Source organism: Protomyctophum bolini, assembly GCF_963924005.1.
Source record: "Protomyctophum bolini genome assembly, chromosome: 11".
NCBI classification, from domain to species: Eukaryota; Metazoa; Chordata; class Actinopteri; order Myctophiformes; family Myctophidae; genus Protomyctophum; species Protomyctophum bolini.
The window spans coordinates 3,643,526-3,666,025 of NC_137872.1; the positions used below are offsets into that span (position 1 = coordinate 3,643,526).

Here is a 22,500-nt window from a genome sequence, read left to right on the forward strand (position 1 = left end):
AATTTACTTGTGAATTTGTTGTTGCTTTGTTGTAGATCTTAACATTTTTGCTCCATTCAGCACCGATTACTTCTCCTCTGTATTGTAACGGCAGTAATTATCTGTACTACTGTATATGTGCGTGTCCTCTGTTCCTCAGCGTCCATTTGCAACCTAACTGCATTAGGATTTATATGTTGTTATGATGATTAAACTAACAGTAATTATAAAGGTACTCTTTTTTTTCTATTTTATTTTTTTATTTTTAATAATTTTATTTATCCCACATTTTTGTAACCCATTTTTCACCCCTGTGTCAATTATCTAATGTGATCCTGGGCTCTACACACCCTCCGCCAACCTGGGGAGAGCAACGGACTTGAACTCATGCTTCCTTCATGCCTGAGTGTCCAAGTCGCTCCTTTACACCTGACAGGGGGGAGTTTCCCTGGTTGGACGTATAGCGCGTGGAAAGGAACACGTTATTCCAACCAGTTCCTTTTCCCCTCCATCAGGCGCCCCGGCTGGCCAGGGGGAGGCAGTTTTTAGAGACCAGGATTACTGCATGTTTAAACGTATACTCTTACACTTTTTCAAAAATGAAGACCCGGACCTATCAAAGGGAATGGATTCAAAACCTATTTTACCCCTTGGTTTCCTAGATCTATACAGGATTCCTACCGCGCTGTGTTTCCACTCACAATGTCCTCTCCATTTGTTTCTCTGTCTTGCAGCCTCTCTTCTCTACACACTGACCAGTGGGTGACCAGCCTGACCAGTGGGTGACCAGCCTGACCAGTGGGTGACCAGCCTGACCAGTGGGTGACCAGCCTGACCAGTGGGTGACCAGCCTCTCTCTACACACTGACCAGTGGGTGAGTGCACGTCAGTGTTGATTTCGTCGACTAAAACTAAGACGAAAAATGTTCGTCGACTACCTTTTTCCACCAACAAAAACTAAATGAAAACTAAGCTATGATGATGACTAAAGCTAAGACTAAATATACTGACAATTTCTAGACTAAAATGTTAGGACTGGACAAGAGATCCAGTATAAGTCATTTCACAATTAGTTGCATGCTGAAAATAGATGATCTACAAGCTCACAACGCGTCGTGCTCATGATGCGACGCGTTGTGGGCTTGTAGATCAGATATTTTCAGCAAGTATAAAAACAGTCATTACGACGGCATCGAGGCCCGCCAAAACACATTTAGTTCGTCTCTCTAAATCAACTGTAGATTTATTCGACTAAAATCATATGATATTTAGTCGACTAGAACTAGACTACAAAAACATTCCATGTGTGACTGTCTAAAATGTGACTGAAACTTAAATGAAAACTATTCAATTGACTATAATCCAGACAGAGCAACAACTCGAGGAGACTCTGAAGTGCCGCACCGGCAAACAACATTGGGCCAAAATGTCCTCTCAGTACAGGGTTGTGTAGCATGGAATGGCCTTCCTCTGCGTATAAGGGACTGTGTTTACATTTCCCTCTTTTAAATACAATCTGAAAAAATGGTTGCTTGTAAACCAAAGCTGCAACCATTTATGATTATTTTAGGTGTATTTATTTTTTATGCTGTGTGTTCCCTATAATGTAATGTCATGTAAATGTATTCCACTGTTTGACTGTCTTGTTTTTCCGTTTTGTGTTTCCTGTGAGGACTGCGGATGAAAATTAGCAACTGTGCTACAGTATATCCGGTGTATTTACTTTACGTCCATGTGACGTCCATTAATATGCTTTGTCCTGTCCAAATAAACAAATAAAGTATAATGACTAAAACTGTGTGACGGTCGCAGACTCGCAGCCGCCGCCAGCCAAGCCGCCATGCCGTACAAAGGAGAGTGTGGGGACGACGTGGACCCCATGCCGTTCCTGGCCCCGCCGGAGAAGGAGCGCCTGGAGGCCGTGAGCAAGCCGTACGACATCAAGCGCTCCTGCTGGATCAAAGACGAGAAGACGGCCTTCATCGCCGCCGAGGTTCAGTCCGAGGAGGACGGCGGGGACAAAGTCACCGTCAGGACCTGCAAGAACACGGTACGATTTATATAACGTTGTGATCAGGGGCGTGCACACATGGGGTGCGTTCGGAAATGCGCACCGGGAATGTGGTCAGTTGGTTGAGTGTGGTGGGCGGTGACGTCACAGATTGCGTTCAGTGTATTTACGAACGACCACAGCTGTGACGCATTCACATGAATCACACCGGACAACCCCAGCTTCAGGGTTAGGGTCGCTCAGTGGACGACCCCAGCTTCAGGGTAGGGTCGCACGACAACACACCGAGTTCACTGAATAAACGAACGACAAGAGAGCACACCCAGTGCGTTCAGGGCATAGACTGTAAAAAATATGGACAAAGCGTTCTCCGGGTCTAACATGAACGTAAAATGAAGCCTGTCAGTCCTTGTATTGTAATTGTAAGCCATCTTTCTAGATCCGTTTTGGCCCAGCTGGCCCATTGGCTGGCCCAGACAACGAGGCGGGACTTCCCCCCTTCTTCTCCGTTGGTTTTTATTTTGACTCGAGTGGGTGGGGAATCCCGATCATAGACTGTAACGGTAGCCACGCCCCTCAGAACATACGCGACTTTATGGTCATTCTTTTAATAAATGGGACAATAATTTTCCAAAAAGAATATTATGACATTAGAAATGAGACTTTAAACTAGTGACTGGAAGCAGAAAGTATTCATGACCATGTTTATTAAGGTAATACAGTCTAGGTGAAGTTGGGCCCAAATACATGGACTTCTATGGGGCTATGGGTTATTTTGGGCCCAATGACAGCGCCACAACAGGCCATTATATGAACTTTCAGGAAATCCCGATTTCCTCAGTGGCTTCACAAAATATCTGTCTGACTGCCCCCCTGGTTCAGGGTTTTTAATAACCGCATCTCATTCTCTGCCTCTACAGACCGTTACGCTGAAGAAGGACGACATTCAGCCGATGAACCCTCCTAAGTTCTACCAAGCCAGTGACATGGCCAACCTCACCTTCCTCAACGAGGCCAGCGTTCTGGAAAACCTGCGCAGCCGCTACGCTAACATGAGGATCTATGTAAGGTCCCCAAAGCACCACACACCACTAATATCAGCCGCTAACCGCTATACGCTAACATGACGATCTATGTAAGGTCCCCGAAGGACCACACACGACTAATATCAGCCGCTACGCTAACATGAGGATCTATGTAAGGTCCCCGAGCAAAAACTAGACCTATATATTAAATTGTTTTTAGGATCAATACAAGTAAATGAATACATGGTACATGGTCTGTTGTCTCCTCCAACACCCAGACCTACTCGGGCCTGTTCTGCGTGACCATCAACCCGTACAAGTGGCTTCCCATCTACGGCGCCAAGGTGGCCCAGATCTACAAGGGCCGGAAACGCAACGAGGTTCCTCCTCACCTGTTCTCCGTCTCTGACAACGCCTACCACGACATGATGATGGGTGAGATTTCATTATAACCCATTCTGAACGGGAACCCATTTTGGTGTCACCATCATGTCGTGCTTTAGCTATTGAAAAATAGCAGATCTACAAGTAGATCTGCTATTTTTGAAAAAATCGAAGAGCGACTGACATTTTTAGAATCTGATCTCAGGTCAGAATGGGTTAATCAGACCAGTGTGTGTCCAGTGGAAACCTTGTATGAATCTGATCTCAGGTCAGAAGTGATTGAGAGACAAGGCTGTTGAACATTTGGGCTTCTTGTAAAGGAGTTCACGGGGGCCAGACAACACCATCATGGTTCTGGATGGATGGACGACAGAGAAACACACCAGGGAGGTTTGAGGTTGTTGAGGAGGAGGTTGTTGAAGATAAACATGTCATTGGCAGAGCTGATGGCTGTATGGGTGAGGCGGTGCATGTTTGGGGAATTATTATTGGGCTGCATGCTGCGCGGTGATTTGTCCAGGGAGAGGAAAATACTTTGGAAAGTCGTTATGTGGTCTCGAGGGAGGGATCACAGCTGTCTATAGCCTGTCTGCGCGCTATAGCATCGCACTGTCTGCGCGCTATAGCATCACACTGTCTGCGCGCTTTAGCATCGCCCCTGTCTGCGCGCTATATAGCATCGCTACGACAGGCCTTTTGCTGAGTGAGGATAGGAAGCGTCAACATCGGCCCAAGAGGAAATCATTCAGTAATTATCCATCTGTCCTTTTAACTCGTTCTGGACGGGGGAACCCCCTTTTGGGGTGTTTTTAAAGCATTATGTTATGCTTTATAGCTGTTGAAAAATAGCAGATCTACAAGCTCGTAGTGCGGCACTCTGCTATTTTTTGAAAGAAATCCTGAAATTGTGGTGCAAATCTGGAATATTGTATATTCTTTCAGAGCGAACGTTCTTAAGTCAAATCTTTGCTTCTGGTGGTGGGGGTCCCTAGCCTGGAACAACATATTTTCAGATGGGGGGGTCCTTGACATGAAAAAGGTTGAGCACCACTGACATAGAAACACAGGTTTTTCATAAGACATATTTTGTAGAATCGTCATCAGGTCTAAATGGGTTAATGCCCCCTCCTCTCTCTCTCTCTCTCTCTCTCTCTCTCTCTCCTTCCTGGGATTCGTCACCACAGAGCATGAAAACCAGTCTATGCTGATCACGTAAGTGAAATGCTCTGTTGTTCCATCAGGCACAAAGAACCTTTTGACTTGGACTTTAGCATCTGTTACGACCTAAGCCTGGCCTAAAGGTAGGATAAGTGACATTTATTTGATACAATAATTCTCAAATAAATAGCTCTATATTCTAGAGTATATGGAGTTGTTTTTCAGGAGTCTCTCTCGCTCTTTAATGAACAGAAAAGGCATTTTTGGGTCAAAATACCAATTTCATCCAATCAGGAGAGAGAACTCACACGGGACACATAGGAGAAAGCAGAATGAGTATACTCTCTCCTGATTGGCTTGAAATTGGCAAAACACCTGAAAATGTATTATCTTATCTGTTAACGAGCTGGAGAGATCGACTGCAGGAGACTTTAACCTTTTAACTTATTTTTGTTTAAAAATAATAATAATAATCACTTACCCTACCTTTAAGATCAGACTTTAACTCTGATCTTAACCTGCCTCATTCATATTTATGAGTATAATGTATGAAATTAAACCAAGTTTCTTCCTCCTCATCAGGGATCAATAATATTTCAAAATGTTCCGCCATGTAAGTCAGGTGGCTTTTTTCTATGAAGCCAATCATGTCGACGATGCATTTTTAACACACTTCTAATGCCCTCCCCCCCCCCCCCCCCACAGTGGAGAATCTGGTGCCGGGAAAACTGAGAACACTAAAAAAGTTATCCAGTATTTTGCCAACGTTGGAGCAACCGGGAACAAAGTGTCGGACTCCAAGGCAAGTGTTTCAGTGTGTGTGCGTGTGCTTGTGTGTGTGTGTGCGTGCGCGTGTGCGTGTGTGCACATGCGTGCACGTGAAATAGTTTGCTATCCTTTTTGTTGTCTTAAAGGTATATTCAGTGATTTCACTCAAAAAACCTTAGGTTTCGTTTTTGCCTTGGGACCCAAAGCCTTTCATCCAATCAGGATAGAGAGCCAAAAACGAAACCTAAGGTTTTTTGACCCCCCCCCCCCCCCCAGGGGTTAACTGGGGACAGGGAGGAACTCCTTATATGGTCAACACACTCTATAGTAGAGAGGATTGTCACAACAAAACAAAAAAATAAGTGATATTTGAATTAAGTGAAATCACTGAAACCCTGGTGTGTTCTACAGGGTTCTCTAGGTCTAGAAGACCAGATCATCCAAGCCAACCCAGTCCTCGAGGCCTTTGGCAACGCCAAGACCACCAGGAACAACAACTCGTCACGTTTTGTAAGGACGGACACACACACACACACACACACACACACAACACAGTACACACACACACACTACACACACACAATCTTCGCATATTTGATGCATCACAGTGAATGGCATGCAAGAATATGACATTCAATACAAACGCTTAATTCTCAACAAATACAATTCCTGTGTTTTTTGTGTCTTTCTGGATTCCAGGGAAAGTTTATCCGCATCCACTTTGGGCCGACAGCGAAGCTAGCCGGTGCTGACATTGAGAGCTGTGAGTGGGCTTATACTGGCTTTATTCTTTTTATTACAACGTTATAAGGATTGAAAAAGCCTGGTTTTGGCCTAAATCCTGGATTAGTTAATCCACGTTTCGTGAAAAACTGCAGGTTGCTTATTTCTCTCACAAAATAATATGGCAACACTGGTCTCTGTGTGTGTGTGTGTGTGTGTGTGTGTGTGTGTGTGTGTGTGTGTGTGTGTGTGTGTGTGTGTGTGTGTGCGTGTGTGCGTGTGTGTGTGTGTGTCAGATCTGCTGGAGAAGTCCAGAGTGATCTCCCAGCAGCCTGCCGAGAGAGGATACCACATCTTCTACCAGCTTCTATCTGGGAAGAAACCACAACTGTTAGGTATAAAAATGGACGTCAGTGTTGAATTCGTCGGCTAAAACTAAGACGAAAAATGTTCGTCGCCTAAAACTAAGACTAGGAAGGGACTAGTGGACGTGAGATCCAGTATAAGGCATTTTACACTTGGTTGCATGCTGAAAATAGCAGATCTACGAGCTCACAACGCGTCGATTGGCTATTTTCAGCAAGTGATTACGACGGCATACAATTCAAGGCCCGTGACTAAATCACCTGTAGATTCAGTCGACTAAAAACTTATGATATTTATTTAGTCGACTAAAACTAGACTAACACTAAAACATTCCAGGTGACTAAAAAACTAAATTAAAACCATTTAAAAGACTTTAACTAAAAACTAAAACAAATCCAAATTTGGGCTGTCAAAAACAACAACAGTGCTATAATGTCTGTGGGAGCTATATTCAGTAATTTGCTATTTCAGTATTTCTGTTATAATGCATTTCTTATTTTTTGTTTAATTTGCTTTGCTTAACTGGTTTGTTTACAGCCATTATTTCTGTTGCAGCGAATGCTTTTGTTTTGAAGGTGATGGGCAGTTCTGGGGGCACAGCTGAGGCTATTTAATTAAGTGAGCACACAGGTAGTCAGTGAGCACTGGGAAGGTCCATGGTTTTATACCAGCAGGTTAGGGAGAGCACTGTGACATGATGACATCTTGTGTACTGTCTGTCTGGAGAAGCAAAATAAAAACACCATCAAATGTTGTTGCCCTGACTGACTGGACAATGGTCTTATTCCCTACCAACTGACTGGACAATGGTCTTATTCCCTACCAACTGACTGGACAATGGTCTTATTCCCTACCAACTGACTGGACAATGGTCTTATATTCTCTACCAACTGCGTAAGATTCACTGCCCGGAGCTTTTAGTGGCTTTTAAGTTTTATTGTTCATGGTGTTAATGGTGTCAATGGTTGCATCTCCTTAGAGGCGCTGCTCCTGATCCAGGACCCGTGGCGGTATGAGTGGGTGTGTTTTAACTCCGTGTTTTATCTCCTTAGAGGCGCTGCTGCTGATCGGGGACCCGTCGCGGTATGAGTGGGTGTGTTTTAACTCCGTGTTTTATCTCCTTAGAGGCGCTGCTCCTGATCCAGGACCCCTCGGGGTATGAGTGGGTGTGTTTTAACTCCGTGTTTTATCTCCTTAGAGGCGCTGCTCCTGATCCAGGACCCGTCGCGGTATGAGTGGGTGTGTCAGGGAGTCACCGTGGTGGAGAACATGGACGACGGAGAGGAGCTGCTGCTCACAGATGTGAGTGTATTTATTATAATATTAGGACGCATTCTGAAAAGGAGCCACAAGGTGGAGACATTGCTCTATGTTTGTGTTTATGTGGAAGATTGTATCCGCTTTTATTATGATGTTAGTTAGTTACTTAGTTTATTTATCTCAGTCATTTACATTACAGTTGAACATTCAGAATGAGGGCCGAAGCTTAATATGCCCACCTTATTAAAGGTATATTCAGTGATTTCACTTAATTCAAATATCACTTATTTTTTTGTTTTGTTGTGATAATCCTCTCTACTATAGAGTGTGCTGACCATATAAGGAATTCCTCCCTGTCCCCAGTTAACCCCTGGGGGTCAAAAAACCTTAGGTTTCGTTTTTGACTCTCTATCCTGATTGGACGAAGGCTTAGGTCCCACAGCCAAAAACGAAACCTAAGGTTTTTTGAGTGAAACCACTTACTCTACCTTTAATGATTCAAATAATAAAAGGGAAAAAAGAACAGAATAAAACAATAAACAATAGCAATGGGAAAAACTGATTCTCTATATAGTGCTGTGCTTCTTATATATCAATGATAAACAGAAAATACATATTTGGCTTACCGGTATATGCCTTATACTTATAGTTACGCCCACATACATTTAGCTTTTTTTAAATCGTGCTTATATTATTTGAAGTGGTTGCTTCAAATATTGTGTATATTTTTTTGTGTGTGTGTGTGTGTGTGTGTGTGTGTGTGTGTGTGTGTGTGTGTGTGTGTGTGTGTGTGTGCATGTGCGTGTGCGCGTGCGCGTGTGTAGGAAGCCTTTGATGTGCTGGGCTTCACCTCCGAGGAGAAGATGAGCATCTACAAGTTGACCGGAGGCATCATGCACTTTGGAAACATGAAGTTCAAACAGAAACCCAGAGAGGAGCAGGCTGACGTGGACTCAACTGAGGGTACACTGTTCTCTCTCTCTCTCTCTCTCTCTCTCTCTCTCTCTATCTCTCTCTCTCTCTCTCCCTCTCTCTCCCCCCCCCACTGCTCTGATCTTCCTCACTTGATTGTGTATCCTTTGTCCTTTTGAGTGGTGCAACCACTCCTATAGACAGCTATGTGTGTCCCTGGGTCTGTCCCTGCAGGGTCCCTGGGTCTGGGTCTGTCCCTGGGTCTGTCCCTAAGTCCATGGGTCTGTCCCTGGGTCTGTCCCTAAGTCCATGGGTCTGTCCCTGGGTCCCTGGGTCTGTCCCTGGGTCCATTGGTCTGTCCGAGCACGAAAATAGCGTTATAGCGTTTGTTCACCACCAAGTGTCACTGTTGCACAGACACAGACACACACACACACACACAGGCCAGGGAGGAGGGCATGTACAGTACAGTACAGTACAGTACAGTACAGTACAGTACAGTACAGTACAGTACAGCACAGTACAGTACAGTACAGTACAGTACATTGCAGTGCAGTGCAGTGCAGTACAGTACAGTACAGTACAGTACAGTACAGTACAGTACAGTACCACTCACTTCTGTCTCCCTCTAGTGGCGGACAAGGTGGCCCACCTCATGGCCATCAACTCTGGAGAGCTGCAGAAAGGCATCACCCGACCCCGGGTCAAGGTCGGCAACGAGTTTGTGACCAAAGGTATTATTAACATTTTTTAAATGATTATTATTTATCTTGTATTATAATTTTTTCGAGGGGCAGGGTGATCCCACACCGCCACCACCGCATCAATTGTGTGACTCGAATGTTCGATTTTTAACCCATTTTGGGGCGGGAACCCCTTTTTGGTGTTAGCATTATGTTATGCTTTTTAGCTATTGAAAAATAGCAGACCTACAAGCTCGTAGCGCGCCACTCGGTGGCACGCTATGAGCTTGTAGATCTGCTATTCACTCGTGAAAAGTGACATGAAAGTGTTTGAGAACGACTGACATAGAAAAAAAACATAGCTTTTTCAAGAATACAGTCAGGATTTAGAGGAGACATTTTGCAGAATCGTTCCCAGGTCAAAATGGGTTAAAGTGGTTTTGTCTGTCCACAGGTCAGAACCAGGCCCAGTGTGTGTAACGTTGTTCTGTCCATACAGGTCAGAACCAGGACCAGTGTGTGTAACGTTGTTCTGTTCATACAGGTCAGAACCAGGACCAGTGTGTGTACTCCATCGGCGCTCTGGCCAAAGCGGTCTACGACCGGATGTTCAAGTGGATGGTCGCTCGCATCAACAGGACCCTGGACACCAAGATGCAGCGCCAGTACTTCATAGGAGTTCTGGACATCGCTGGGTTCGAGATCTTTGAGGTAATAATTATCATGTAAAAGGATGGATAGGGGAGAGGAGGGATGAGTCCAGTACTTCATAGGAGTTCTGGACATCGCTGGGTTCGAGATCTTTGAGGTAATAATTATCATGTAAAAGGATGGATAGGGGAGAGGAGGGATGAGTCCAGTACTTCATAGGAGTTCTGGACATCGCTGGGTTCGAGATCTTTGAGGTAATAATTATCATGTAAAAGGATGGATAGGGGAGAGGAGGGATGAGTCCAGTACTTCATAGGAGTTCTGGACATCGCTGGGTTCGAGATCTTTGAGGTAATTGAGTAGATGGCCTGATAGGTCTGTGACTATTGTCTGATGGAAGGCTTGTTAATTTGGTTAAAAGGACAGCACTAGGTGTGTTAACTAAGGGAATTATAAAACAATAATTTGATGTACTGTATGTATGTAAGACTTTGTTCTTAATAATTAAATCTATGATGTAAAAAGTGTTATTTTATAACGAACAATGTAAGCAGCCTTGAATTTATAAACATTGCATTTTTGTGGGTTCATGCAATATGAACGGTTGTAAATGTTAAACGGAAATGTACTAACGATTAATAAGCTTTGAGCTTCTGCCTATATGCTTATTTGAAAAATAATTGTGGTATGTAAACTAAACTAAACTAAACAATCTGCGAAGACTCGAGAGTAACCTCTGACCTCTTCCTTGACCTGTGGTTTGTAGTTCAACAGAGTGACCTCTGAACCTCTTCCTTGACCTGTGGTTTGTAGTTCAACAGAGTGACCTCTGAACCTCTTCCTTGACCTGTGGTTTTGTAGTTCAACAGCTTCGAGCAGCTGTGCATCAACTTCACCAACGAGAAGATGCAGCAGTTCTTCAACCACCACATGTTCGTCCTGGAGCAGGAGGAGTACAAGAAGGAGGGCATCGACTGGACCTTCATCGACTTCGGCCTGGACCTCCAGGCCTGCATCGACCTGCTGGAGAAGGTACCGCATCCATCCCTCCATCCATTCCTCCATCCATCCATCCCTCCATTCCTCCATCCATCCCTCCATCCATCCATCCATCCATCCCTCCATTCCTCCATCCATCCCTCCATCCATCCATCCATCCATCTAACCCTAACCCTGGACCTCCAGGCCTGCATCGACCTGCTGGAGAAGGTACCGCATCCATCCCTCCATCCATTCCTCCATCCATCCATCCCTCCATTCCTCCATCCATCCCTCCATCCATCCATCCATCCATCTAACCCTAACCCTTGACCTCCAGGCCTGCATCGACCTGCTGGAGGTACCACATAATAGTCATTACGATGGCATCAAGGCCCGCCAAAATACATTTTGTTCGACTAAATCAACTGTACATTTAATCAACTAAAATCTTATGATATTTAGTCGACTAAAACTAGACTAACACTAAAACATTCCAGGTGACTAAAATGTGACTGAAACTAAATGAAAACTATTCAAGAGACTGTATGACTAAAACTAAAAATCTAAATTTGCTGCCCAAAAGCAACACTGCATCCACGACCCGACCCATGCACCCAGATTCTTTTAGCTGACCATTTCAACAAGTGGAAAAAAGTTACATTGATTTTTTAAAACGTTTTTGTTTGTCTGTCATGTTTATTTCGAATATGCCAATAAAACAGAAACAATTCCTTGCATTTCACAAGGAAAAACAATTAAAATAAATTGTTAAAAAATAGCAAGAAGAAATAAAAGGAAAAAGAAAAAAATAAATAAATCTAAGCATATCCGAAAAGGAATGAGAAGAAGTAAAAACGTATAAACTCCCACCCCTCTGTAACTGAAATTACTCGCTGGATTCTGTGCCAGTTAAGCTGCTCTTCAAGAGTAATACATAATACGAGTATACATATAAAGTAAACATATAAACATATGTACACCCGTATACTTACACACATACATCCATATCATACATATCAAAAATTGTCTATTTTAATTATATAGACAATTAAATACCAATATAACATAACATTATACATTCTAAAAAGAAAACTCCTTCCTTCCTTCTCCCATGTGTTCCGTCCCATGTGTTCCGTCCAGCCCATGGGCCTGTTCTCCATCCTGGAGGAGCAGTGTGTTTTCCCCAAGGCCACAGACTGCACCTTCAAGGCAGCTCTCTATGACAACCACCTGGGCAAGTCCAGCTGCTTCCTCAAGCCCAGAACCGGGGGGAAGAAGGGCCCGGAGGCCACCTTCGAGCTGGTCCACTACGCTGGCACTGTGAGTATACCTGTACCTGCAAATACGACTTTTACTTGTAACAAAGTAGTTCTAGATTGCAGTATTGGTACTTTTTTTTTACAATATATTTATTGAACTTTTCTTTTTTTTTACAAACAGACAATACAACAAAACAATACATAATACAGACAATACAATACAATTACTTAAAATGAAAAACAAAACAATAACATACAGTACATACATATATAAGTACAGTATAATAAAATAATGGCACAGAATGGTAACAACAACAGAGTCCTTATGGCCACAAGACCAAACAGCTGCAGAGAATACAATTAGACAATTTCAGTTTCCACCATTAAATAAGATAAATCATTAACCGTAATATATTGGATAAACCTTCCCCACATCTTATCAAACATCTTCTGTTTATTCTTCAAAGTATAAGTGATTCTTTCCAGAGGAAGACACAATGATAACTCCCTAAACCACTGAGCAATACTGGGTTTGCATATCTTTTTCCACGATAAGGCTAATATAGCCCTTTTGGCTTGTAGTAAACATAAATCCAGAAATCTTTGTTCGCTACTCTGAATTTTATGGCCAGGTGGGTAAAGACCTAATAGAAACAGTTTTTGGGTCAAGCTCAATATAGTATTGGTACTTTTGAGAACTTTTCCCACCACTGCTATCCATCTATAGGTGGGCTACAACATCACTCACTGGCTGGAGAAGAACAAGGACCCTCTGAACGACACGGTGACGGGCCTGTTCCAGAAGTCCTCCATGTCTCTGTTGAACCAGCTGTTCCATGAGGAGGAGGCCGCGGCCGGAGGGGCCAAGAAACAGAAGAAAGGCTCCTCCTTCCAGACCGTGTCCCACTTCTACAGGGTACCGTTTACACTTTACAGTTATTACACATTTACCCTAACAGAAGAAAGGCTCCTCCTTCCAGACCGTGTCCCACTTCTACAGGGTACACTTTACACTTTACAGTTATTACACATTTACCCTAACAGAAGAAAGGCTCCTCCTTCCAGACCGTGTCCCACTTCTACAGGGTACACTTTACAGTTTACAATTATTACACATTTACCCTAACAGAAGAAAGGCTCCTCCTTCCAGACCGTGTCCCACTTCTACAGGGTACCGTTTACAGTTTACAATTATTACACATTTAGCAGACGCTCTTAATCCAGAGGGACTCACGTTAAGCAAGAACAGAAAGCATGGCAATACATCACATACATAAAAAAGTAGTAGTCATGAAACATGCGTATACTCGAAAGTGCTATGACTACATAAAATGCCATTCTAGTGCTGTCTGTCAGATCAACAGTGTGTCTTGAGTGTAAAGGGTTTGATGAGGTCAGATAATGGAATACATACATAATGGAATATATTTAGTGTGTCACGAGGCGTGACTGACGGACTGACGGATAGGTGTAACAGACATGTTTTGCAGGTTTTCATAGTAAACTGCGACCTACAATAAACAAAGTTAGGGCTTTCACTTCTAGTGCTTTTGACTAGTCTACCTGATCGAGGCCTACAAAAACAGGAGGGGGGAAAAAAATAAAAAAAATCTTAGCAACAGTCAATTAGTATCAACGAGGTCAACTAGTGGATTCACTAGTTGACTAGTTTCTTAACCCATTTAGGCCTGACGTCAAAAAAAGAAAAGGTCAATCTAAATTCTATGTAAAAAACATGTTTCTATGTCAGTGGTGCTTAATATGTTACTGTATGTCAAGGACCCCAAAAATTATATGTAATTGGCCTCTGACCCCCATCTGAAAATATGTTGTTCCAGAGAACAACCCCCATGAAGCAAAGTTACGTTCGTTCTGAAAGAATATGTATTCAAAGTTTTGCGCCACATTTTCATGATCTTAATGCTTAGTTATAACCCTGAATGGTACTTAACCCATTCTGACCGGGAACCCGTTTTGGTGTTAGCATCATGTTATGCTTTAGCTATTGAAAAATAGCAGATCTACAAGCTCATAGCGCGCCACCGAGTGGCGCGCTACGAGCTTGTAGGTCTGCTATTTTTGAAAAATCGAAGAACGACTGACATTTTTTTAATCTGATCTCAGGTCAGAATGGGTTCATCAGACCAGTGTGTAGTCCAGTGGAAACCTCGTATGAATCTGATCTCAGGTCAGAATGGGTTAAAGCCCTAGTGTACAGACCTTTACAGTCTATGGTACGGACAGAGTTGTATGTTCACATACAGTACAATAGGGACCCATGAACTCACAGGTTGCCATGTTTGTATTCATGCCCATTTTCTTGCCACAACAGGAGCAGCTGAACAAGTTGATGAGCACCTTGCGAAGCACCGCGCCTCACTTCGTCCGCTGCATTGTGCCCAACGAGTTCAAGCAGTCAGGTCAGTTAAAATTAAAACTATCTTGTCGTATAGTGGACAAGAGATCCAGTATAAGTAAAAGAAAAAGTGTAAAAATAAGCCACTACGACGGCATCAAGTCGACTGAATCACCTGTAGATTTAGTCGACTAAAATCTTATATTTAGTCGACTAAAACTAGAACACTAAAACATTCCGGGTGACTAAAACTAAATGAAAACTAGTCAAGACATATTTGCTGCCAAAAAAAACCTCTGATTGGAACTGAAGCCACTGCATGTTTCAGAGCGGTCTGGCATTTGTCCCTCGTCAAGTATTTATAATTTCACCGTTTGCAACGCTAGAAAGATAAACTTCACTTTCTATATATATATATTTAAAATAAGAGCTTTTGAATAACTCTAATTTGGCAGCCAAAATTAATACTGGACAACTCACCCCGGTGCTTGCCTGTTTTTCCTCCCGGAATTTTCCCCAGTGAGGGGAATAACTTTGTAATAATATATGCTATTGGCTGTTTGTATTCTTTTTGGAAAAATATAAAAATATACTGGAATGGAAAGGCTATATTATTTTACTTATATCGACCTGTATAAACAATTTAGTATTATTTAGTATATGTAAGGTTTTGCCCACTCAAATGGTACCTCGTCAGATAATCCCCACATATCCTACAACAACTTCCTTGAACCGACTTCACTGTAGTAGCTTTTCATAAATTATATTTGTACTTAGGCTGTTCTGCTGTCATGGAAGTTTATAGTTAGAGAAATTCAAAGTCCAGCCGTCTGCTGTCCAGCCTCTCCCACCAACCCCTCACTGGGGAAAATTCTGTGAGGAAAACAGAAACGGGGTGAGTTGTCTTGTTACCATTCTACCTCCCCAGGGCACGGTTATGTGATGAAAGTGTGCATTGTGTAAAAGTGTTTTGTGTGGCTGACTCTGTGTTGGTTGGTTGGCCCAAGCAGGTGTGACCGATAACTACCTGATCCTGCACCAGCTGGCCTGTAACGGTGTGTTGGAGGGCATTCGGATCTGCAGGAAGGGTTTCCCCAACAGACTACAGTACCCAGAATTCAAACAAAGGTCTGGTTCCTTTAAGTTTACCCTGCACTTTTACATAGTTTTCTATTGATTTGTATGGAATTGATCTCGGCACGGACCGCAGGCCCAGCAGTACCGGGCACCTAGGATCCAATGTAGCCCGACTCCCCATCTCCCCATCTCTCTCTCTCTCCGTTTCGCTATCAACAACGTCATGAAAAGACCCCAAAACATATCTTCTCATTCATTATGTTCACTGACCAGCCCTGTATATGAATCACTCTAAACATCTTGTAAACATAATTCTCTCCCAGGTACTACATCCTGAACCCCAACGTGATGCCCAAGGGATTCGTTGACAACAAGAAGGCCTCTGAGCTGCTCCTGGGCTCCATAGACCTCGACCAGATGGAGTATCGTATCGGACACACTAAGGTACGTCTGAGCTGCTCCTATGGGCTCCATAGACTGTGACCAGATGGAGTATCGTATCGGACACACCAAGGTACATCTGAGCTGCTCCTATATGGGCTCCATAGACTGTGACCAGATGGAGTATCGTATCGGACACACTAAGGTACGTCTGAGCTGCTCCTGGGCTCCATAGACCTTGACCAGATGGAGTATCGTATCGGACACACCAAGGTACCTCTGAGCTGCTCCTGGGCTCCATAGACCTTGACCAGATGGAGTATCGTATCGGACACACTAAGGTACGTCTGAGCTGCTCCTATATGGGCTCCATAGACCGTGACCAGATGGAGTATCGTATCGGACACACTAAGGTACGTCTGAGCTGCTCCTGGGCTCCATAGACCTTGACCAGATGGAGTATCGTATCGGACACACCAAGGTACGTCTGAGCTGCTCCTGGGCTCCATAGACTGTGACCAGATGGAGTATCGTATCGGACACACCAAGGTACCTCTGAGCTGCTCTGAGCATCAATGCTAGCGAGCTAAAATGAAGCCATCCTTGCTCTAGAAAGCGCCGATGTTTCCATCTAGACCACCGGATATTCAGCAAAGACCTCCGAACATTGCACGTTTTATCCAAACCATGGAGAGCTCCGTAGATTAGGAGTTATTCAGCTTTTAGTCAGCCTGTATAATAATGGGAGGTGGACGGGACCGCTGTTGCACAACCCGTTCTAGGATCGCTAAAGAAGGAAAGGCCAAGCTAAAATAATAATGGAAAAAAAAAAGAAATCAACGATCCAGGTTTGATATCAATACTAAAGCTAATCAGACGGAACATTACGCCCAGAAGCAGTTGCTGGTTGGATTCCTTCTGACAGAACGTTCCGCCACGAGCAGCTAATTGGTTAAAAACCTCTCTATATTTTATTCCCCCAGGTGTTCTTCCGTGCGGGCGTCCTGGCCAAACTGGAGGACATGCGTGACGAACGTCTGGCTAAGATCATGACCATGTTGCAGGCCCGCCTCCGAGGAACGCTGATGAGGGCGGAGTTTAAGAAGATGCTGGACAGACGGTCAGTGTGTGTGTGTGTGTGTGTGTGTGTGTGTGTGTGTGTGTGTGTGTGTGTGTGTGTGTGTGTGTGTGTGTGAGAGAGTGAGAGAGAGAGATAGAGAGAGAGAGGGAGGGAGAGAAAGAAGTAAAATTATATTAATATTTTGTGTTGCGTTGCCAAACGTGTGGTTGCTAATAGCATGTTGAAGTGTGTGTTTGCGTGTTGCAGAATTGCACTGATGGCCATCCAACGCAACGTCAGGAAGTTCCTTCAACTACGCTTCTGGGGCTGGTGGAAACTTTACAATAAGGTACGCACGCACGCACGCACGCACACACGCACGCACGCACGCACGCACACGCACGCACGCACGCACGCACACACGCGCGCACGCACGCACACACGCACACACACACGCACGCACGCACACACACGCACGCACACACACACAGCAAGACACAAGACAAATTTATAATTTATACTTTGCCATACGACGACCGAGTCACTCACCCGAAAACAACCTACCTGTATGAAATTATGGACAATCTATATCCTTTTATATTACCCATATACTGTATAGCTCTCATCCAATTGTATCCTCAAGTTGTTCCTTCCCCTCTCTCACACCTGCTCAATTTCACCATACACCTCTGTCTGTACCTCTTTGAGCCAATATTCTACTTAATTCATCATTGGCACATGGGGGGAAACTCCTATGAAACATCACAGGAGCTGTACTGTATGTATAGACCAGTTGTGCTGCGCTTTGAAAACAGCAGATCTAAGCTCTATTTTCAGGCACACGACTAAGTATAATCAGGGTGTAAGCCGGGGACGTGCAGTGTGTCATTTCTGAGGTCCTTCGTCATGTATGTTGTGCTCCGTTTTCCCCCCATCTGAAGGTGTGAATAATATCCAGTTGGACTAATTCTGCATCACCATCACCATCATCCTCATCTCCATCCCGTCCTCCAGGTGAAGCCGCTGCTGATGGTGGCTCGTCAGGAGGACGCGTTCAAGGCCAAGGAGGAGGACCTCAGGCTGGCGCTGGAGAAGAACACGGAGCAGGAGGGAAAGATCAAAGATCTGGAGCAGAAGTTCGTCTCTCTGTCGCAGGAGAGGAGCGACCTGGCCCGGGCGCTCGCTGCAGTAAGGCCTGAGTTTTAGACTACATGATACAGTCTAGTCACATCCGGCCGTTCACGCGCTGCGTTTGCAAGTGACCGGATCGGACGGGTCACAGATCTGCGTGTAACTTCAGACTGGCAGCCGAATCCGTGCCTGAATCCGATCTGTGCCACATCCTCCAGATTGGAATCCGATTTGTTTCTGACCTGAGATCTGACCTGAGATCAGATTCTAAAAATGTCTTCTACATCCTGACAGTTTTCTGAAAAAGCTATGTTTCTATGTCAGTCGTTCTTCGATTTTTCTGAAATAGCAGACCTACAAGCTCGTAGCGCGCCACGCGCTACGAGCTTGTAGATCTGCGATTTTTCAATAGCTAAAGCATAGCATGATGCTGACACCAAAAGGGGTTCCCGCCCCAAAATGGGTTAAATGAGTCTAAACACAAAGAAGTCACATGGAATCCGGAATTTAGATCGGGTTACTGCGTTCACGCTGAGACAGATCTCCTGAAATCAGATTTGAATTGGATTTGAAACCACCTCTGAATGTGGTACACACAGTTTGACATGCATTAGTCTACCCCTACAGACCCCCATTTAGTGGCATTTCTATCTCTGAGACCCCCAATTTATATTGTAAAATCTATGTTAATTTAACTCAGAGAGTCTACAAATCTACATTTATGTACATTTTACATTGTACACTCTCTGAGTTACAGACCCATAAGGTTCCATTTGGTTACTAACTATCATTTAGCTGGGGACCCCCTGGAACTCCCTCTCAAGGCCCCTGGGGGTCCCCGGACCCCACTCTGCTTGTGTTCCCTCTCCAGGAGCAGGACACCCTGGGTGATGCAGAGGAACGCTGCACTCAACTCATGCGTCAGAAAGGACAGCTGGACGAGTCGGTGCAGGTATTATTCTATGCCTATAAATGACCCATGGATCATTGGACGACCTGTTCTACCTCCTGAGCCACAGTCGCCCCGATAGGGGTTTCCGCCATCCAGAATGTTTTTTTTTTTAATGCTCTACCTCTGGGTTTAGGACCTGCGTGAGCGTCTGGAGGAAGAGGAGGGCAACGCTGCTTCTCTGCACGGCCAGAGGAGACAGCTGGAGGGAGAGCTGACGGAGATGAAGAGAGACCTGGAGGCCCTGGAGACCACGCTGGCCAAGAACGAGAAGGAGAAGCAGGTATGATAATGAATTGCATTTTTATAGCGCTTTTCCAAGTGCTCAAAGCGCTTTACAACGGTTCATTCATTCATACATTGGGAGGTGAAGGTTCATTGATTCATACTTTGGTAGGTGAAGGTTCATTCATTCATACATTGGGAGGTGAAGGTTCATTCATTCATACATTGGGAGGTGAAGGTTCATTGATTCATACTTTGGTAGGTGAAGGTTCATTCATTCATACATTGGGAGGTGAAGCGGCGAACAGTCGACGCCTGCAGCGTCCTCACTTCCCACAGTCACACACCAATGGTGGCAAGCTCACACCGACCGACTCATTGGAGGCAGTGTAGGGTTCAGTGTCTTGCCCAATAAGGACACTTTGACATGTGGACAGGAGGAGGAGCCGGGATTCGAACCACCGACTCCAGTGATCATTGGACGACCTGCTCTACCTCCTGAGCCACAGCCGCCCTAACGTATGAGCAGTGGTTCAGTGGTTCAGTGGTTCAGTGGTTCCCAAACCGTTTCACCTCAAGGACCCCCTGCGACGTCACGTACCACTATAGAGCGTCGCAGTCCCGCCCCCTTTCATGACGACGCCAGGCCCAGGAAATGGAAATTTCCTGTCTATGGGAATTTTTTCCCATAGACATTTCAAAATGTATTTATTTAAAGACGGTTACGCCGCAGACAAAGCCAACTCGAGTCGTGACAAATCATGACAATAAACACAAATATTTTGGACCAAACAAATAATTACAAAGAAGAAAAACAACAAAAAAAGTGTTATTTTACAAACAGATACCAACGTCGACTCAATGGACGTTGGTATCTGTTTGTAACCACTAACCGCCCCATGGAAATAAATCTTCCACACTGACGTTCCAGACTAATATATACGCAGTGATATTGGTCTATCCATGCCAGGCTATAGCGTTCTATACGAGCATGACACACCACTGCTTTATATTATGGAAAAATGTTCAAAACAGACAATCAATAAAACACTGTCCATCAAGGCTTAATTAGGTGACTGAAGGAGACGAACGTTTATAGAATCTAACAGTAAATCTTTGAATGGTCTTCAGAGTCTGGACTCTAAGGTTCGTAACCTGACAGGAGAACTGAGTCAGAGAGATGACCTGATCTCCAGGCTGCAGAGAGAGAGGAGAGAACTGGAGGAACTGCAACAGGTACGCACACACGCACGCACGCATGCATGCACGCACGCACACACGCACGCAGACACACAGGCTCACACACACACGCACGCACAGACGCACGCAGACTGTTGGGGCTGAAATATCTCCTACTTGTGTTAGAAAACTCTGGATGATCTGCAAACAGAGGAGGACAAAGTCAACCACCTGACCAAGACCAACAGCAAGCTGAACACACACGTCAACGAGGTGAGATGTTCCTTCCACTGTCCCCTGCACACACACACACACACACACACACACACACACACACACACACACCCCTACTGTACACGTACTGTACCTGTCAATGTGATGGCTGAGGTTCTGTCTGTCTGACTACAAGCTGAGGAATGGAAGATTTGAAGATGAAAAAGGTGACACCGTGTTTTTTTCATAACCCATCATCCGTGTTTGGACTTTTCATTTCATAGTTTTAGTTTCAACTTCAAGATAACATTACACGATAACATTACACGCGTGTCTGCGTGCCTGTGTGTGTGCGTGCGTGCCTGCCTGCCTGCGTGCGTGCCTGTGTGCGTGCGTGTGCGTGCCTGTGTGCGTGCGTGTGCGTGCGCGTGTGCGTGCGTGCGTGTGTGCGTGCGTAGCTGGAGGACAGCTGGGAGCAGGAGAAGAGGCTGAGGGCGGAGGTGGAGAAGGCCAGGAGGAAGACGGAGGGAGACCTGAAGATGACCATCGAGAACCTCAACGAGATGGAGAACGCCAAGGTCGACCTGGAGGAGGTCATCAAGAAGTGAGAGGACACACGCGCACACACACACACGCACACACACACACACACGCACACACACACACACAGAGTGACATAGAGTCTGTGGGGGCCCGGAGGAGGGCCAGTGCCCCCATGAGGATTTTCAGGGAATTGCACCCAACCGCACTGAAGACAGTCAAGACACTGTCCAACACCGCCCTCCCCTGGCTAAACCAGGCATGGCAGGCCCCCATGAGGATTATGAAAACTATTCGTTTCTGCACACACACACACACACACGCACACACACACACGCACACAGCCTGTAAACCTATAACGCACATGGTGTCACTCTGGTGTGTGTGTGTTCCTGCAGGAGAGACTTTGAGATCAACCACATGAACGCCAAGCTGGAGGACGAGCAGTCTCTCAGCTCCATGCTCAGCCGCAAGCTCAAAGAGCACCAGGTGAACAATATAGATGAACCCATTCTGACCTGAGATCAGCTCAAAGAGCACCAGGTGAACGATATAGATGAACCCATTCTGACCTGAGATCAGCTCAAAGAGCACCAGGTGAACATAATAATGAACCCATTCTGACCTGAGATCAGATTCTAAAAATGTCTTCTATGTCAGTCGCTCTTCGATTTTTCAAAAATAGCAGACCTACAAGCTCGTAGCGTGCCACTCGGTGGCGCGCTATGAGCTTGTAGATCTGCTATTTTTCAATAGCTAAAGCACGACATGATGCTGACACCAAAACCAGGTGAACATAATGATAACAACGATATAGATTATCACCATTTAGACCTGACGACATCGAAATAAATAAATAAAAATTAATCGTTGCTCAAAGTTATCCAACGGTTAATGTTTCAGGGCCGCATTGAAGAGCTGGAAGAAGAGCTGGAGGCAGAGCGGGCCATGAGAGCTAAGGTACACAGCGCCACCTACTGGGGGAAGTTTTCCTCTTAGTTTTATAGTCGACACAGTGAGTTATATAGGAGATTATAGGTTTAATTGTTTCTGTTCTCTGATAGGTGGAAAAGCAGAGGATAGAGCTGTCACGTGACCTGGAGGACCTCAGTGAGAGGCTGGAGGAGGCGGGAGGAGCCACTGTTGCCCAGGTGAGTCTGTCAAAAAAAGGTAAGTCGACGAACATTTTTCATCTTTAGTTTTAGTCGACGAAATCAACACTATAACTT

The 22,500-nt window shown here is 44.8% G+C and overlaps 1 protein-coding gene across 1 annotated transcript in view; it reads left to right on the forward strand.

Moving 5' to 3' along the window:
- Positions 1-1,819: 1,819 nt before the first annotated feature.
- The window catches only part of LOC308324416 (myosin-16-like), a gene marked incomplete at both ends in the record, with an annotated part of 33,446 nt that continues 12,765 nt past the window's right edge, over positions 1,820-22,500 (forward strand). Inside the window, 29 exons of the mRNA XM_080776462.1 lie at positions 1,820-2,029; positions 2,911-3,054; positions 3,294-3,450; positions 4,584-4,611; positions 5,263-5,363; positions 5,747-5,835; positions 6,025-6,088; positions 6,345-6,443; positions 7,613-7,716; positions 8,499-8,637; positions 9,219-9,320; positions 9,814-9,980; positions 10,782-10,952; positions 12,042-12,221; positions 12,888-13,076; positions 14,493-14,580; positions 15,527-15,644; positions 15,917-16,037; positions 16,958-17,094; positions 17,302-17,383; positions 18,049-18,222; positions 19,037-19,117; positions 19,251-19,397; positions 20,471-20,575; positions 20,705-20,791; positions 21,190-21,335; positions 21,670-21,760; positions 22,175-22,231; positions 22,336-22,422. Coding sequence (XP_080632588.1) covers positions 1,820-2,029; positions 2,911-3,054; positions 3,294-3,450; positions 4,584-4,611; positions 5,263-5,363; positions 5,747-5,835; positions 6,025-6,088; positions 6,345-6,443; positions 7,613-7,716; positions 8,499-8,637; positions 9,219-9,320; positions 9,814-9,980; positions 10,782-10,952; positions 12,042-12,221; positions 12,888-13,076; positions 14,493-14,580; positions 15,527-15,644; positions 15,917-16,037; positions 16,958-17,094; positions 17,302-17,383; positions 18,049-18,222; positions 19,037-19,117; positions 19,251-19,397; positions 20,471-20,575; positions 20,705-20,791; positions 21,190-21,335; positions 21,670-21,760; positions 22,175-22,231; positions 22,336-22,422 — 3,465 coding nt within the window. The remainder of the gene's footprint in view (positions 2,030-2,910; positions 3,055-3,293; positions 3,451-4,583; positions 4,612-5,262; positions 5,364-5,746; positions 5,836-6,024; positions 6,089-6,344; positions 6,444-7,612; positions 7,717-8,498; positions 8,638-9,218; positions 9,321-9,813; positions 9,981-10,781; positions 10,953-12,041; positions 12,222-12,887; positions 13,077-14,492; positions 14,581-15,526; positions 15,645-15,916; positions 16,038-16,957; positions 17,095-17,301; positions 17,384-18,048; positions 18,223-19,036; positions 19,118-19,250; positions 19,398-20,470; positions 20,576-20,704; positions 20,792-21,189; positions 21,336-21,669; positions 21,761-22,174; positions 22,232-22,335; positions 22,423-22,500) is intronic.